Source organism: Stegodyphus dumicola, chromosome 11 (assembly GCF_044657685.1).
Source record: "Stegodyphus dumicola isolate Sdum_Otavi_A_Nest chromosome 11, ASM4465768v1".
NCBI lineage: Eukaryota > Metazoa > Arthropoda > Arachnida > Araneae > Eresidae > Stegodyphus > Stegodyphus dumicola.
This window is the reverse complement of record NC_140778.1, coordinates 83,280,805-83,299,822: the sequence shown is the minus strand read 5'-3', so window position 1 is coordinate 83,299,822 and position 19,018 is coordinate 83,280,805. Positions and strand designations below refer to the sequence as shown.

Below are 19,018 nucleotides of genomic sequence, written 5' to 3'. Positions count from 1 at the left end.
AAATAAATACTGGATTGTCAGAAATACTATGAAACATTTTTACAACAGATGGCACTAGCTCATTTTCAGAAGCACTAGAGTCACCTGCATTTATGTTACTACTATGTCATTTGACAACTGACTGTTTTAGCTTCATAAAAAACGTGGCTTGGAAGATGTGACAACGGACTTTAGGTGGAAGACCAAACTTCATTTTATCAGTATTTCACTCTTTTACTTTTGTAAAGGGAAGAACTTGCACGTTTATGTTAACAGCTTTCTGCAAAAATGTCAGTGCCAATGATAATTCCTGAAATTCCATGCTGGTTGTTTTGATCTCAACTATGTTCCTCATTCACAGAACCAACTGAGAATGTTGATAATAAAATAAAGGCATTAAGTTAGTTACGCCCATATTACACAAGATGAGAAATTGCAAAAACGTCATTCCAGACCACATGAAGAAGTTAGGACACATACAAAAAACTCAATGTTTCTACTCCTCACAAACTCAGAATTTTATTTGATGATGCGTACAAGCATGAGAGTGGCTGATAACTGGTAGTAAAAATCATATTGTTTACACTCACGTGGTGCACAAAATGATGTTAGTACAAATTTAATGATTCACCGCAAATAAAAGCATTCATCAGAAAAAGGTCTTAGTGTGGTGGGATTTTACAGGTATGCTTTTTAGCCCTTTCAAGGAATCAAATAATCGATTCAAAAGTGTACTGTCGGTAGCTGGACAGTCTGAACAAATCCATCATTGAGAACTGTCCAGAGTTCACTAAGCACAAAAGAGTAGTGTTCCATTATGACATTGTGGGACCACACATAAGTATGATCACCCATAAAAAAATATTACAGCCTGGATGGGATGCATTGCCAAACTTGCTTTGCTTTCTTCAGAACATCTCATGTGGTATAACATTCAATTCAGATTATGCTATAAAGAGTATTTTGTTTAGTTTTTCACTGACAAAGACAAGTCGAATGAATATGGAATTATGTAGCCGACTGATAGATGACAAAATGTGATCGAACAAAATGGGCAACATATCAATTTATCTTTAATCTTTATATACCTCTGAATATCTGAATATACCTGTTTATATACCTCTGAATCTCTGAAAAATACAGAAAAAATAGTTTATGATTCCTCTGGCAACCCAGGTTAAAAATTTCAAGAATTAAGCCCATTTTATATGAAAAAAAGGCTTAAAAAATTCAGACATTGGAATGAAAGGTACAAGGATGCCTTGCACAAAATTATTTAAAAATGACTGATTTTATTTAAGAACATGACAACATACAATTTATAAAAAATAAAAGTGCAATGTTTGTGACAGTTTTAACAATATAACGTATGGAAAAAGTGGACTAGTTACATAACATGTCATTAGAAATAGCTTTTAATTAAAATACAGTTGCATATTTTCGTAAAAATTATCAGTTAGACATAATATAAATTAAATGAATTTTAATTTATATTAATAAGATGCATTATAAAAAGTAAAATAAAAATTTTAATTATTAATTGGGTTAATTTGTTGATCAATAGCAGATTTATTAAATTAGGGGAGGATACCTGAAGCATTGTTGAATAGAAACAACTTTAGAATCAGCACATATCACAGCAGGACGAAAATAAAGATCTTAATTTCTTGCAGTAGCAACACTTGCTCAAGTTGCTAAATCATTTATTCCTAGGGTTCTTTTGATTTGAAAACTTTACAATAATGGGATTTTTCATGTTAAAAGAAAACAATACACATCCTTGGGAAAGTTTACATATAAGAAGAGAGGGAAAAATTTAAAAAAAAAAAAAAAAAAAAAAAAAAAAAAAAAACTCATAACAGCTTATATCGTACAATAAAATATAACTGAGCTAAAATACTATTTGAAAAAATACAGTATTATATTATCAGATAAAACTATACACAAAGAAATTTTTCATTAAAACTTGAGAGTGCAAATTTAATAATTATAACACATCAGATGTTTATGAACACTTATATTACAAGTTGTTAAACTTTATGTACCAACATATGAAAATTCACCATAAAATTATATCAGTGTATCAAATAAAACTGAATTAAAGTGGTACAAATAAGTTAGGTTAGAGATATTTGATGCTTATGATGGCCTAATTCTTCAGATTTATTTTATATATTATATTTTTAAGTATTTAATAGAAAGCAAGCTAAACTGTAGCACAAGAACTATTTTCAATTCAAATTTTTATTTCTGTTCTTTATTTTGCTCTTGTTTTATAATATGATACAAAAAACAGATCTTTATTATACTCACATATCTGATGTGGAAAGATTTGCACAGTTTATCTCTTTTAAGACTAGCAAATAATCAAAATTCTACTGCTTTTAACAAAAAATAAAATGGATTTATTTATGTAGATTGGGATAAAGGGAATAAAAAATAGAAATTAAAAAAAATTATACCTGTGATAAACCAGATGCTTTTTCCTTTATATTAGATGCAATATTTAAAGAACTATTAGCTTTTGTCATTGAGTAGATATGACCTCGATAAGCAATACCTTGTGCCAGTTCTGCTGCTGTCATTTTAATCAACTGAGACAGCCTTTCCTTATCCTTCAATTGAACACTTAAAAAAATAACAATAATAAGATTGAATTGCATATTAATAGATGGAAAAAGAAAGTCCATAAGAAACAAAGTCAGAAATATTTCACAGTTTAAGATTTAAATTTATAATTATTTCTAGAGTTACTCAGATTTAAAAGGGAAAAAATTAAGAGCATAATATGATACAAAAGGTATGATATTACAAGCAGAAAAAGATTACATATTTTACCACAATATAATACATTAGATCAAACAGTATATAATACAAAGAAAATTCAAATACCAATAGCTTTTAAAATGAAAATTTATAAACATAATTGCAGATAAATAGCAAGAATAACATAACTAGAAAACCTATGTTTGAATACAGAAATTTAATACTTTCCACAGGTTTTCACAGTTGTTTTTTTTTTTTTTTTTTTTTTTTTTTTTAAATCTTTGTTGCATTTTATATTGTTTAAAGTTGTGCTTTTTCATATTATTTGTTTTTGTTAAAAACCATTTTTTTTTTTTTTTACCTACAGTTAGCTATAAAAACAAGTTTTTGAATTGTGTTGGGTTGAAAACTGTACTTTATATACAATTATGAATTAAATATGAAAAAAATTTACAGCATTAAATAAAAAAGTATTTATTTTGTGTTCTTGCTATAACTAATATTTGAGGAAACTGTCAGAAAAATATGCAGCTGTTCAATTATTTCTCATTATTAAATATTAAACTTTCTAAAACATGATGCCATCAAATGCGACTTGAATTTTGAATAATATACACAGGAAAAGGAGCTAAAACTTAACTTTTTAAAAACAGATGGTATGCATTTTATTTGGATCAAAATATAAATTCAAGCAATTTATAAAACATATTTCGTTTAAGTGGTTCAAACTTCCTATTGCTTTAACTATTACAATAACCCAAACAAAGGGTATTGTAAATCTAATGCTTTAGTTAATTATTTTAGGCAAATTGATTCCAAAAATGTGTCGTACTTACTCGCAGAAAACATCCTTCCACAAAGAAAACATGTCACTTACATTCTTCTCGAGGCAGTAAGATGAAAAAAGTATTCCCTAATGGAAAGAGGAAAAAAAATTAAAAAACAGAAGACAAAATTATAATTTCCATTAACTTTAGGTTTTTAAGAAATATATGTTTAACTGATTGGCACAGTTCTAGCATTGTTACTTATGTCTTAGAAACAGCATTGATCATAACCTAAAGACAAAAATAAATAAAAAGAAGGAAATAAGGAAATTTACTTTCTAAATTAAATACAAAACATTGGATGCAATAAGACTAAAAATAAATAAGCAGAAACTTTAAAATAGAGTAATAAACAATAATGCTAAAGAATGTATTTTGCATAAGATTATAATATATATATACATATACATATGCATACATACAGGGTCCATCAGAAAAATGGATACACCTTTTAAAGACAAAGTACTTTTATTTTGACTTAATGATAGCAATGAACTTAATAATTGGTTAATATAAGCATATATAATATGTTAGATTAGGTTTAATAAAATCTTCCTGCACCTGTAGTTGTACAGTAACTTAAAGTGGTGGTCATTAATTGCCAGCAACATAGCACAAGCAGTTGCTTGAACAATGTTGGTCAATACGTCCACAAGGACTGCTGGACATGCTGCTGTAATTTCTTGACAAAAGACTTCCTGCTCTACATGACATCATTCAAGGACCCTTAAGGCCATTTTGATTCACTATCATACATCATATGCCACATACTACACTCTTGAGAGTATCAATATGTGTTGAGCAAACACAATACTACATATATATTGTAAAGATAATTCAATTCACCTTCAAAACTAATACATAGATAATATTTGTTTTTAAGTGTGTAAATGTGGAACCTGTATGTGTGTTTGTATATATGAGGCATATTCGGAAACTAAGTACCGTTTTGAAAAAAAAAATAGTAAAACAATTTTTTCGAATCCAATTTTATTTTTACATGAAAATACATGTCTTAAACTGTTTTTTAACATAGTTTCCACCAATGATCAAACACTTGTCATAGCGGGTGACCAGTTTTTGTATACCATCGTCAAAGAAACTTCCCGCCAGTTTCGATAACCACGACTCCACAGCATTGTGTCATCGTCAGATCCAAAGCGCTTGCCACCAAGTTTGCGCTTCATGTGCAGGAACAAGTGATAGTCGGATGGCACCAAGTCCGGGCTGTACGGCGGGTGATTGAACTGCTCCCAATGAAACTGTCGAATTAACAATTGAGTGACACCAGCAGTATGGGGCCGAGCATTGTCATGGAGCAACACAATTCCTTTACTGAGCATTCCTCTTCGTTTGCTTTGAATGACACACCTTAGTTTTGTTAAAGTCTCACAAGATCGTGCCGCATTAATGGTTTCACCTCTGGGAAGAAATTCAGTAAGCAAAACGCCTTTCCTATCCCAGAAGATAGTGCAGATGATTTTTTGTGATGACATTGTCACTTGAACTTTTGTTTTTTCGGAGAATGAGTGTGTCTCCACTCCATCGATTGTTGTTTCGATTCTGGTGTGAAATGACACACCCAAGTTTCATCACCTGTCACAATTTGGTTTAAAAAGTTTCCTCCCTCATCACTGTACCGCGTGAGAAATGTCAAGGCACTACCAAGTCGCTTTGTTTTGTGAACATCAGTGAGCATTTTTGGAACCCATCGGGAACACAGTTTGCGATAATTCAAGCGGTCAGACACAATTTCGAACAAAACGGTACGTGAAATTTGTGGAAATGCCTCTGAAAGAGTTGTCATTGTGAAGCGTCTATTCTCATGAATTGCTTCATCAACTTTCCTTACCAAATCATCGGTGACAACAGAAGGCCGATCACTCCGAGCCTCGGCGTGGACATTTGTTCGACCTGCATTAAACATTCTTACCCACTTTCTCACCATTTCATCACTTATCGCGTATTCACCATAAACTTCTGTCACCTGACGATAAATTTCGGCCGGTTTAACATTCCTCGCGTTCAAAAATATTAATCACGGCACGAATCTCACAGTAAGCGGGAGAACTAATTGTCTTAAACATTTTGAATGTGCACAGCAAAACACAGCAAACTGAAAACACAACATAGAGCAACAAAAATGGCGACAATTGAAAGTCAGTGAACTAGAAAGACTAGTGCGCATGCACGGGATGCCTACCACAGCACTGCGACGGCGCTAGAACGAAACGGTACTTAGTTTCCGAATACGCTACGTATATACATATTTATTTAAAAAGCAAAATAAAATATAGATTATCATAGAGTTTACAATGAGTATACAATGATGGCAACTACTCTTATTTATAATACAGGAAGTAAATATATAAAAATTTTACAGCATCATACATAAATACTTATTTTATTTCTCACAAGAATTAATATTTCAGATAAATATGTAGCTACTCAAGATGTTAATTACAACTTCTTCAAAGTTATATTTTCCATTTATTATTTAAAAACTGCGTCAATGTTTTAGAGGATGTGAGATCAAAGAACTAAAAGTATTCTTTTCAAAATGTTCTTTTATACTCAAATAAAAATTATTATTCTGTTCTTAAGCAATTTTTAGAAACAATGCTGAACTATCTTACACACAGAAGATGAGTAATACATGTTTCCAGGAATTTAATGTACCCCTAAATCATACAGAAAAGGGACAGCATAATAGGGCTAGTAATGGAAAGAAAAACATCTAAAAGTTCTTATAGAAGTTCAATAAAAAATTCTTGCTGCATTCTTCTATCATTCATGACACATCAAATGCCTATTCAAGTCAGATTTAAGTTCAACTCAGATTGACTAGTTCAAGTCAGATTTGCTCCAGCTTTGTCTATTTACTTATGTTGTTCAGTTTCATTAAATTTTGAAACAGTAGGAACACAAATACCTCCTTGCAGCTTTAAAGAAAAAGAATCAGACAACATTAAGTTTGGTGTTTAAGATGACTAGGAAGCCCACGGAAAATCCATCTGTTAGGCTGATCTGAACAAGTGTGGGTTAAACTGGATTACAAGACAGATATCTGACACACTAAAATGTGTGAGCACATAGGAAATCAGTTCTTCATGTTTATAAAACTTAAACTAGTCCTCCTTTAATCATCATACACTGAATTATCTTGTCACTTTTGTTTATGAAGACATGGCACATTAAAATTCCAGACACCATTATGATACACACTGTACTTTAAAATAATAAAATTTTTGGTATAAATAAAAACATGCTAGTTTAACATTTATCAAAATGAACAATGGTGTTTCGATACCTTCTTAAAACTATGCTAGCAATGATGATGGCCAGTTATTTGAAACCATTTTTACTTCTCCATGCCATTTGTTCAAATCTCTTCTTTGTGTGAATTTGGATTTCAACTGCCTGTACAAAATTGTCAGATTACAGACAGATGATCAGTGTAAGATTTGTTACAAACATTCTTGAACAATCTCACCCACTTCTGCATTTTATTGTCTGTATACATTTCATACACCTGGCTATGAATATCCACAGTTTTCACACTTATTACCATTAATCATTATTTGACAGTCAAAAGGGCATTCGATTTTCTGAAGCACTTTAATCTCACACTATGAAGTCTCCAGATGAACTTGTGAATGCAAGGGACATCTGATTATGTGCAAGAAATGCAGTGCCGGATTTAGACTTGATAAGGCCCTAAGCTATTTGCGATATGGGGCCTTTTATACTATATTTTAACACTATATTTATACTCTATTTAAATTTTTTAGGGCCCCCTAACAAAGTGGGGTCCCTAAGTTATAGCTTGTGTAGTTTATATGAAATAGCTGCACTGAAGAAATGCCAGGAATTTGTACATGCATTTATTCTTGTGCACATGTGAAATTTCGAATGGTATTTACAAATGGACCTACCTTACTTAAAAAATTCCCTCAGGTGTTCTCAATCAATTTTATCAGTTACATCAGATATTACAAGTCTCTGTTTTGGGCAATTCTGAACACTTAAAATGCAATTTTCGAATTATATATTTTATTATGCTAAAACTCATAAAAGTAATTTCAAAAATATATCAATCAGAAAAGATTTTTTTTTTTTTTTTTTTTTTTTTTTTTTTTTTTTTTTGTGCAGAATTAGCATTTTATTATCTAGTAAAAACTAAATTTAAGAATTATGGTAATATAATCATATATATACTGCACACACATATTTCAGTGGTTAAATGATAATATTTATAATAATATTTGAATTAAATATCATGAAATTAACTACAATTAAATTTTAAAAAAACTCTTTGTAGAAATACAAAATTTATACCATGTCGAACTTATCTTGAACTGATGGATTATCAGACACATGAAAAGATACATCGAGTCCACCAGTTTTTAAATTAACTTCTTGATCAAATTCTTTATAATTCCTTTTACCAGCACCCATCCTAAGAAGAAACACAAAAATACACAATGCAGACTTAGGCACAGAAACTTCTAATTATTAATCCAATAACTATTTGCATATAAAAGGCATGGTCATAAAGTAAGAATACTCTATACTAGCTGTTAGAGGAGACTGCCATGCACAGAATGATTATACTGTCAGTGATCTTAAACTTGCCTTTCCTATTATATTGATTAGCAACATTGTTTCGACTCTTATCTGAATATCAAACACGAGGTACAGACCATCAAATCATACTAACTGGCATAATAGTTAGTGATGCTGGTTGCCATAGCATTGGGACCAGGATTGATTTCTGGGGAGAGGGTTCGGATATTTCTATGTGTATAGTCTCTATGTAGCAAAGGGACAACTGGTGAACCTCTCAAGTGGTTTGTTGGTAGGAGACCTTTAGATCTATCACCTGGGATTTTCTCCATCAAAATTCAGACAGAAATTGAAAATAACAAAACTATATTTATAAAACAGGTGAAGGTCAAGTTCTGGTGTCTTATCCACTTCTTCCTGTTTTGTTACTCAATGCAAGAAGTGATCGAAATTCTGAAACCAGTCTGGATTAACTGCATAGAGTCTCCATCATTTAATAAAATCAGTGGTTAACCCCTTTGCGTCGGGTAGCGCAAACGCACGCGTATCGCGGAGGCCGGCAGTGTCTTATGTGAGCATCAGGATAGGGCCAGGGGCTTTTTTGCTATTAAGCTTAAATCCATGAAATTTCCGAAGTATCAACGCATTGTTTAATAATGCTCTACAGAGTATTTAAACGGCTTATGCTTTATAGATATTTTCATATATACTTTAATTACCTTAGTTTAAATGTTACACATTTTACTTTCATTACTCACCATTTTACGACTTTTAACATTATACATCTGAAAACTAAATATATTACTTAAAATTCTCTTTTCGTATGAAAAATTTGAAAACAGGGATCTATAAACTGTTGTACACACAGTCCTATGTTACACTCCTTGCACTCGTAATAACTCATTTGTCGTTTTGGAGGATTTTTCCGGGAATGTGAACAAACGAAGCATCGTCGTATCACTATCACTACTATCAGAATCTGTTTCAGAATCAATATCTGAAATATTTGCATCATTTCTGCTATTTCATGCTCTGTTAAACATTTTTGACGCTTTGACATTGCAACAGTAAAAACAGAAAGAATTCACGTCTAACAAGATCTAATTATTTTCTAAATACTGAACTGCAAACTGAAATACCCAAAGCTTTAGCGAAAATAAAACTTCTCTACTTACAATAAACAACTACCACGTGCGAATTTAAAGAGACATCATAAAGTACGCCATTCGGAAAGATTTATTTCCCCTTTTGTTTACATGTGAGTGTATGTGACACGTGTATGTGAGTCATGCTTCTCTCATTTCGAGTAGAAGGTCTAATGTACATGTATCTGAAACCATATGGACATACAGTGCCATCTTGTGGCAGAAATTATAGTTTTTAAAACATTCCATGACACTGGCACAAATACGTGACAGTCGGGGCTGAACGGGAAAATGCTCTGGCATGCCTGCGTGTCGGCTGGGAAGTGAGTGTGTTTGTTGCTGGCACGTAGACGTGACAGTCAGCGCGAAGGGGTTAATGCAACCAGTCTGATAAATATTTAACTTTGTGAGAAAATATTTTTATAAAGGAGTTATCAAATAAATAGTTAATGAAATGTTCTACTTAAAAATATGCTTAACAGCTGATTAATTACCAATTACTCAAGTATAAAACTGGAATCAAAAACTAAATGGACCAAAGTTTGCTAGTAATAAAATGTAATACTGTTAAACTATGCAAATTAAAAAAAAAAGAGAGAGCTAGAGAGGGAAATAATGTACCGTTATTTCACAGCAAATGCCCAATTTTTGATTAAAAAGAAAAGGATGGAGACTTATTTGCACTCCTGATACATTAATTGTTTAGTTTAAAATAATATTATGTTTTAGTTTCTTTAAGATGTCAAATATATTGTCCCACATTAGCTTTTGAACACAGACAGAAGAAATTACTCGAAGAAAATCTAACAGATTTGTAGACAGTACCAGCTGTCTAATTACACAATGGAAGCAGAAATAAACAACATTGTATTATAAACAATATATGAGCTATAAAACTTAAAATAAGTAAGGAAGGAAGATGTAATAAATTACAGGTTTTTTAAAAAGTGAAAAAACATAAGTGTAACACAAAATACCAATAACTAATGTAATGTAAATAACAAAAAAAAAAAAAAAAAAAAAAAAGAAGAAGAAGAAGAAGAAAAGAAAGGAAAAAAGATGACTAATTTACTTGAATGCACAATGAAAACAGATTCAAAATTTCAAAATAAGAAATAATTAGCAACACTCACTGAGTTATTATAGAGCAAAACAGAGGTAACAACATGATATCTTCCTCTGCTATAGAAGCAATATCCACTAAAGCTTTAAAATACACAACTTCATTTGTAGGTTGTTCACATAACTGGACTTTCACACTATCTGTTTAAAAAATAAAAAAATAAAAATTCTTAATCAGAAAAAGGATAAAAACTGGCTTTCACTGTAAAACATTTCCAGCCAAATTCTACAAAATTTATATCAATTTATTTGAAGAATTTTCCTAATTTTAACCAATCCTTTTTTTTTTTTTTTTTCCTTTTTCTTTAAAGCAATAGCACATTTAGTGCAAAATCTGCTTTCAATCACTAGCATGAAGATGTACTCCTCCCTCAAAAAATCTCTTTCCAAACAAATATGCAACCAAAGACTAAAATTTCAGTTAACATTCAACATTCAGATTGTACTTAATTTTCTATTTCAGGGTTTTAATTTCACATATGATTTTAAGCGAAACGCACTACAAATCTGAAATAACAAAATAAGCCATTTGAAGGATTCATGTAAAAGAAATATGTTTAGTCTCCAAATTTTGAAGTAACAGGAAAATCAATGAAAAGTAAATATAAAACTACGATTAACTCCCAATTAACTGGATAACATAAAGGGTGAAGCCTATTGTTACTCAAAATCATGATATGATGACGCTAAAAAAATCTGATGGTTAATCTGATGATGCTAAAAAAACACAGGCAAGAGGAATAACTCGTTTTATAATTAACAGAAAAATTCTATTAAAAATGTATATGTATTTTCAGAATTTTAATCTGGAGAATAAGTTCATTTAGTTACATAAATCAAATCGGTAGTCAAAACAAAAAGAAAGCATAACTAAGTTACAAAAGGCATTTAAAGAACAATATTTACAAAAGAGTTCGAATGACAGTGAATTCAAATTTGCATAAAAAGAGAAAGCCTTTTGCTTTTTCCAGAAGAATTCATCTGGTACATAACATCTGCTATTATTGGTGCTTTAAATTTATTTTTTTTTTCCCTTTTGTATTTTCCATAGAAAACTTTGTTTTATGTAGACAGTTAGTGACAGTAATTTTTTCATCATTTTGCAATAGCAAACAACTTTTTTTTCAGAACAGGGTTCGGCTAATTAGAAGTTGACTACAGATCCTATGGTGAATGGAAAATATAAACGGGTTAATAATAAGTCACTTAAAACCTGTAGTAAAACGGTAATGTTTTCGGAGTAACCGATTTATTATTGAACAAAGCAAGTCTCCAGTTCTGATACTAAACAGACTTCTGAAGATAAGACTAATTTTGAAGATGAGAATAAGAATTAAAATCATTATTATGATCTTATATTATTTAATTAATACACAACTGTTTCGGATAAAAACCCTTTGGGCCTTGGGCCCTTAAGGCAAAAATTAAACGCTTTTAATATTCTTTTGAAGAATTTTTTCCCTTTAAATCTAAAATCTAATGATTTTATATTTAAGGTCCGAACTCTAAATTCCACACAATTTCAAGTCCCAAGCTGTGCACATTTGAGGCTTTCTTAGTAGAAGGGATAGAATTATGAATGGAACTAAAATTGGAAACACAATTTCAACACTGTTATATTTTAATATCCTGATTTTCTCAGTATAAACAACATCTGATATTTTAATTTATAACAAAGTAATAAAATTTAAAAATAAGATAAGCATATACTCATGTAATGACCAAGTGAGGTAAATTTTAATGGAGTCTCTTCAGCAATCTTTACAACATCATCTATCTGAAGACTTGGAAGGCATGATGCATCATTGCTTTCTTGATGTTTTGCTAGCTCTAAACCTACAACAAAATCAAAATCATTCAAATTAATCAGATTAAATCATCAAAGAATTATATTACCATTATTTCAAAAGAGCTAATGAAATACCACGAAATTGTATACAAGTTAAATTTTAACCACTATAAGCAATTCAATAAAATATGATATAATTGCTGAAATTATTTCCAAAAAATTAGTAGTACAAGATTCACAGCCGAATTTTAAATTGTGTACCTTAAAAGACAATACAATTTAATACAGCAGACTTAAGAAACTGTCTTATGTACTAACCCATCAGCATAAAGTGCATCAGCATAAAGATGTGCTGGCCTCAGAGTATTGTTTGTTTCAGCTGATCCCTCTTTGCACATCCAGATCGCATGAATACACAAACATTCCTTCTTTTCCTTTTTTACAGAATTTTTTTATGGGAAATCAAAATAATATAAATAGTAAACAGTAGATTTTTTCTGCTTATAAGCATACATTTCCTGCTTCAATAAACTTCTTAATATACAGTGCATCAGCATAAAGATTTGGCTTCAGAGAATTGTTTGTTTCAGTTGATCCTTTTTTGTGCATCCAGATCGCATGAATACACAGAGTTCTTTTTTTTTTTTTTTTTTCTTTTTTTTTAAACAGAATTTTTCTCTCTGCTTTTAAAACCCAAATACAGACATTTTAGTTCATTCCAGGGTAAAAAAAAAGGCCACCTCTGAATGCCCAGTATTTACTGTTGCTAGTACACCAGCAAAACAAATAAATAAATAAACTCTCCCTCAGAGATACTATTTTTTTACTTTAAAGATCTTCTCGTCCATCTTTCCAAGTATGTAAAACAGACATTAGAGGAATTACATGGTATTTATTGCCTTTTATCCTCTTGCCACTTAAAAAAATGTACAGCTTAAAAAAAAAAGCCCCCCGCCCCCCCCCAAAAAAAATGCCTATCACCGATAGCCTATTAATTGCTTTTTTCTCAGGGCTACCTAAAAATAGCCTATCAATCGGTAGCCATGGCGATAAACAATTGCCATTTGCTTTATCATCTACATTTTATTATTAGGGAGAATCTGCAGCTGGTCGGTCATGCATATTCTGTTGAACCACTAGCAGTTGGTAAAGTGTTAAGTATATAACATCATACTTTTGAGTTCTTTTATTTGCCTTATGATCCCATTATAAATTTTTGTGACCAGAAACGGAGTTTTGAATAGTTTGAATACCACTGTCAGTAAATTTCAGACGATGAGTGGTGTCTCCAGTTACAAATACTCAAGTTGGCAACAATTGATTTTTCAAGGTGATTTGAGACAACCTGTGGCAAAAAATTAACATTCAGAAACATCTGGAAACTTATTAATACTGTCCATTATTCCTTAATTCTTCTCACTGACAAAGCATGACAGCAAATGAATCATCTGACCCTTAATTTGGATTGCAAGAAACTATAGTCAGACTGTTTTGCAAGAAATGATTTTCAGCACTTTGACATAAGAACTTTCTTGTTGCGTATGACTCTGCATCTCTAGGCAAAATCAAGGGTTTTGAAAATAACAATGAAGAATAAAAAGCAGTTACTAGAGGGGGGAAAATGAGCTTATCATGAACTATGTTTTAAAAAAAAAGCCTGCAACAAAAGAAGAAATGTCGTCAGACTTCAGTCTTGTGGAAGAAATGTCTTCAGAAGAACATGAAAGATGCTGTTAGTTCTGTGATCCACAAAATTCATGAAAAATACGATAAGATGAAAAGATTTAATCCAACAATATCACACTGATATAGTAAGAAGCTATGCCATAATTCTAACAATGCTATGTCTCATTTTAGAAAGATTTAAAAAGTAAATAACAACAACTCTTAGTGGATAAATTTTGAATAAAATGGATGCTGAGTCTCAACCAGAGTTGCAAGGTGCTAAAAAACGATACAACACATTCCAGAAAGTGCATTGCCTAATGTTTTTACAGAACAGGACACCAACCAGATAATAATGCCTCATCTTTCTCTTGCTCATATTTTTTCACTTATGTTGACCACAGTCTTTTGGACAATGTAGTAAAATTAAATCAAGTTTTTAACTTATTTCATGTTTTATGTGTTTGTGTTTTTATGCCTTAGATTTAATTATTCCATTGGTTTTGTGTTATGAATGTGTGCACAAAACATCACTAGAAGTTTAAATAAACAATTATCCATAGTTCGGAAATGGATCGATTAATTTTGTATTAATTGTTATGGGGAAAATATTTTTTGTTTATGAACATTTTGGATGCCAAACAACCTTCAGGAATAAATTACATTCAAGAACTAAGATTTCTTTTTGCATTCAAATTTTGAATTTTAGGAAGTACTGAATATGCATCAAAGTTTTCAATTTACTTATTAAGTATATATTGTGGAAAGAACATTACCATCATTATATATCTTGACCTTTTCATCATCACTTAAATTTGCTATAGTTGATTCTAATAATTGCTTTTCTTTTGCTTGTTGCTCAGCCTCAAAATTATCAACAGGTGACATTATAAGAGTGAGTTTATGATTATTGTTCTGCAAAACAAAATAACAAAATTATGAAATTTCATCTATTCACTGATACATTAAAACTTAAATACACTGATGAGCCAAATCATTACAACCATCCCCACATTTTTCAATGAACGTGTCTGGACGATATGGAGGTCACATGATTAAGTAGGAATGGTATTTAATTGCTGCTGAAGAAGGTAAGGAATCACCCCAGACTCTCGTCACTGTCCCACGGACACAATACCCTTAACGTAGATTACAATCTCAATTGCTGCTCTCACGGCATTATTTCAGCTGAGCTGGTAACGTCGTTCATTATTGGTATTGGTAAGGAATCACTTCTGTGAGTGATGGGAAAGCGTGCTGATTTAAGCGAAGTTGATAAAGGGCAGATTGTAATTGCCCGAAAACTCAGAACAAATATCTCCAAAACTGCACGACTGGTAGGCTGTTCACAATCTATTAGTATTTATGCAAAGTGGATAAATGACAGTGAAATCAGCAGTAGACACCAAGGTATTGGATGTTCACACATCATCAAAGAAAAAAAAAAGATGTCTGAGACTATCCTGCTTGGTACAAGAAAATTAGCACTAGACAAAGCCTCAGCTGACAGTCCAATACAATGCAGGTCTAAGTGCAAGTGTTTCAGAACATACAGTTCAGCAGACACTGTTGGATATCAGACTGCACAACAGACGTCCCATTTGTGTGCCTCTGTTGACCAAGCATCATTGTCAACTACACCTACAGGGGCCTGGGAACATCGAGACTAGATTATAAATAAGTGGAAGACAGTTGCCTGGTAGGATTAATCACAATTTCTCATTCACCACATCGGTGGTTGTGTCAGGGCATGCCACCTTCGAGGCAAACAGTTGCCCTCCCCCATAGAGCAGATGATACACAGGCTGGTGGTGGCGGTAGTATTATGATTTGGGGGATTTTTTCATAGGTGACTATGGGAGCCTTAGTTGTGAGCTGCAGATTATTTGAACATAATTGCAGAGCAGTTGCATGCTTACATGATGTCAGTTTTCCCAACTGCAAATAGAATCTTCCAGCAGGACAACGTCCCATGCCACAGGCTCAAATTTTGTTGAAGTGGTTCGAGGAGCATAAGGATGAATTTCATTTAAAGTCAGAACACTTAATGGATCTTGCTCCAATAGAGCACATTTGGAATGTCATGGTGTGGCAGCTTACAGCTCAAATGCCACCAAGTTGGAATATCTTGAATTTGCATGACTGCTGCTTAGTTAATCGGTATAAACTGTCTCCAGTTACCTACCCAAAAACTTGTGGCATCCATGTCAAGGCGAGTTGCAACTGTTTGCAGGCCAAAGTTCGTGCAACACATTATTGAGTAGGTGGTTATAATGTTTTGGCTCTTCAGTGTATATCTGAATTATTTTGATGTCATAACTTCTAAAAACTGAGAATAAAAAGAAAGAAATTCATTAATAGGACTTACTGTTTATTAAAGATAATAATAGGACTCCTCCTTTTCAAAATTGGTTTAGCTTTTTTAACACCAGTTTTAATGTTAATATGTTTATTTTACAACTATTTTTTTCTAGTGTTTATTCTAATGTTAACATAATCTGATAATTCTGATACTGATTTATATCATATAAAGGCTGGTGAAAAATTAAATCCACAGTCCAAATTGTACTGAAATAACACAAGGCAAATAAATAGTTTAGATTAAAAAAACACTAAAATAGATCAAATTAAAAAAGATATGTAAATCAAACTTGTTCAATAATTACTTCATGTGGTATAAATGTAATCAAAATGTGAGTTCAATTTCTGCTCTTCTATAATACTATAACCTAAGTAAAAGCGATTTCTAAACCACACTTATATTAACTAGGAATGTAATTTAGATTACATGCATTATGTATGTAATATGATGACTTGCAGTAAGTTGCAATGGACTGATGATGGTTCTCTGCATTATAACTTAAAGAAACTTTACTGTGCATTTAGAAAGGTGACACTCGAAGAAGAGATCTGCAGACAGACATGGCCGAATTGAATGCAATTTTTGTTGCTGAACATGAACTAATTATTGAAAATATATTTTTCATCACACATCATGGGTACAATACATATGCCACAATTTTACACAGAGTACCACATTTTAGATAATGACACAGTTAACAGCATAACAAAGCAATGGGAGTGAAGCACCATCTTGACTGCAAGAGACCCAAAGTCAAAGGTGTACAATTGTCCAATATGGAGAGTTACCAATCGAAGGTTTTGGTTTAGGTTAGTAAAGCTTCAGTTCCTGAAATTTTTATTTCAGATTCTGAATTGGCTATGTCATCAGCATAATGCAAGCCTTACAAGATGGATTGATCTAGAAATGATGCAGTCCAGAAAAGTTATTATGATTTTTCGATTTTTAGAATAGAGAGGATGAATTAAGGAACAATTGCTAATTTATAATTTTGATTTAAATATTTTTATCTTACACAAACATACACACATATGTATACAGAAAGTACATATTCAAGTATGATTCAACTTATTTTCATACGTTATATTTCCCATAGCATTTAATTCAATTCAACTCTTCTTAACAAATACTTACTTTAAAATATTGCACAACTTTATCTTGTAGAAAAAGAGGATTTTCTTCCAGTTGCTTAAGAAACCAATTCACATGATCATTGACCTTAAAAGCAACTACAGGATTACCTTTGTGATTCCACATCGAATCAACAGCCTATTATTTACAAAATAACAGTTGTTAGTGTTTTCATAGGGTAAAGAAAAATTAATATATTAAATAAACATAAGATTTCAAAAATTTATGGCATAATTTTTCAAATGTTATATAAAGAATAGAATAAGAACTGGATATAAATAAAACCTTAAAAATTCCTTTACCTATTATTACAGAAATTGGTATTATATCCAAAGGATTAAATGGATAATAAAAAAAGGTTGCAACTTCCTTTCTCTTAAACATTAAAAAAATTACTTTATCTTTTGATGAAATGATTGGCTTGCAATGTATTTATCAAAACAACAACATTTAAAAAATAATACTTTTAAATTGCATTCACCAGAAGCCTCTAATGAACATTTAATCATCAGAAGCATAGGTTTTTACATCGTGTGTTATGCTCATGATCCCATGCAACATTACTCAATTCATTATGGCTAAACAAAGTTTGAAAGCCAGGGAATATACCAGAAATATATGTTTGGTAAGTAATATATTCCTCAAGTATATATTAATAAAAAAAACTTTAGTAAAAAAAATGAATTTACAGACTAGGTTAGATGAATAACTAAGTCCTCTGCAGCTTTCATGAGCAACCTGCCAAATTCAACTGAATGTTCAGCATTAAGGAAGTGAATATCCATTTGAAGAATTAATGGAATCTTGTAGTAATAAACTTTTCACTTTCTGTTTACTCTCTCAAATGAAACTAACACAGTTGTTAATTTTATGGAATTTCTTTTTAATCCAAAAGGGCATCAGCACAGAAGGGTCATTAGTCTCGAAACGGCATTTTGAATTGTATCACTAAAAGCGTTGCATCACTTTCCAAATTGCTGCTATCAAATATTACCACCCTGTATTATATTTAAAGAAATTAAATAATGAAGAATCTGCATGAATATATGTAAGTTTCTCGCATTGCAAAAAAACAATGTTACCTAGAGCCATTAAATTTAAAAACATAATTTTCCACCCGAATACACGCACCTGGAAGCCTGAATTTAGAATTTGTTTTATTGTCTATCTCCTATTTTGTAAAACTTTAATGACTTTTGATTAGCAAACTCAATGATTTCAAAATGAGCAATGGCAACACAGTATGGGGAGAAAAGTATTTTTATCTCCAGTGTGCAAGATTGTCTATTGGAAATTCTAAAGATATGCTGTTTTTAAACATCTTTAGCCCAAAGGATTGTCTGCTGAAATGCTCTTGAATGTGTATATATGAAAAAAAGCCCCTTTGGACGTAATATAAAATTTGAAAGTTTTCAGATATTTCTTCTTTTTGGGGGGTGGGGGGTGTTGATCAAAATGCATACATACAGAAATGAAACAAAATCAAGGCAGGTACTAGATAATATTAATTCACCTTAAAGTACACAGATAAAATATATTACTTCTCATCATAGAACTAAAAGTATAGATGAATGCCCAAAGTTATTCATATATATATATATATATATATATATATATATATATATATATATATATATATATCAAAATATTCAAATATCACATACTT

General features: G+C 31.3%; 1 protein-coding gene across 2 annotated transcripts in view; it reads right to left on the bottom strand.

Moving 5' to 3' along the window:
* LOC118195507 (presequence protease, mitochondrial) overlaps window positions 1-19,018 on the bottom strand; it is a 75,002-nt gene that overhangs the window by 16,890 nt on the left and 39,094 nt on the right. Inside the window, exons 13-19 of one of the 2 annotated variants that reach the window (XM_035366834.2) lie at window positions 17,356-17,490; window positions 14,636-14,774; window positions 12,116-12,241; window positions 10,417-10,546; window positions 7,911-8,031; window positions 3,582-3,658; window positions 2,442-2,607 (exon numbers count right to left, since the gene is read on the bottom strand). In XM_035366834.2, the coding sequence (XP_035222725.1) occupies window positions 2,442-2,607; window positions 3,582-3,658; window positions 7,911-8,031; window positions 10,417-10,546; window positions 12,116-12,241; window positions 14,636-14,774; window positions 17,356-17,490 (894 nt within the window). The remainder of the gene's footprint in view (window positions 1-2,441; window positions 2,608-3,581; window positions 3,659-7,910; window positions 8,032-10,416; window positions 10,547-12,115; window positions 12,242-14,635; window positions 14,775-17,355; window positions 17,491-19,018) is intronic. The other variant, XM_035366835.2, reaches the window with a different exon arrangement.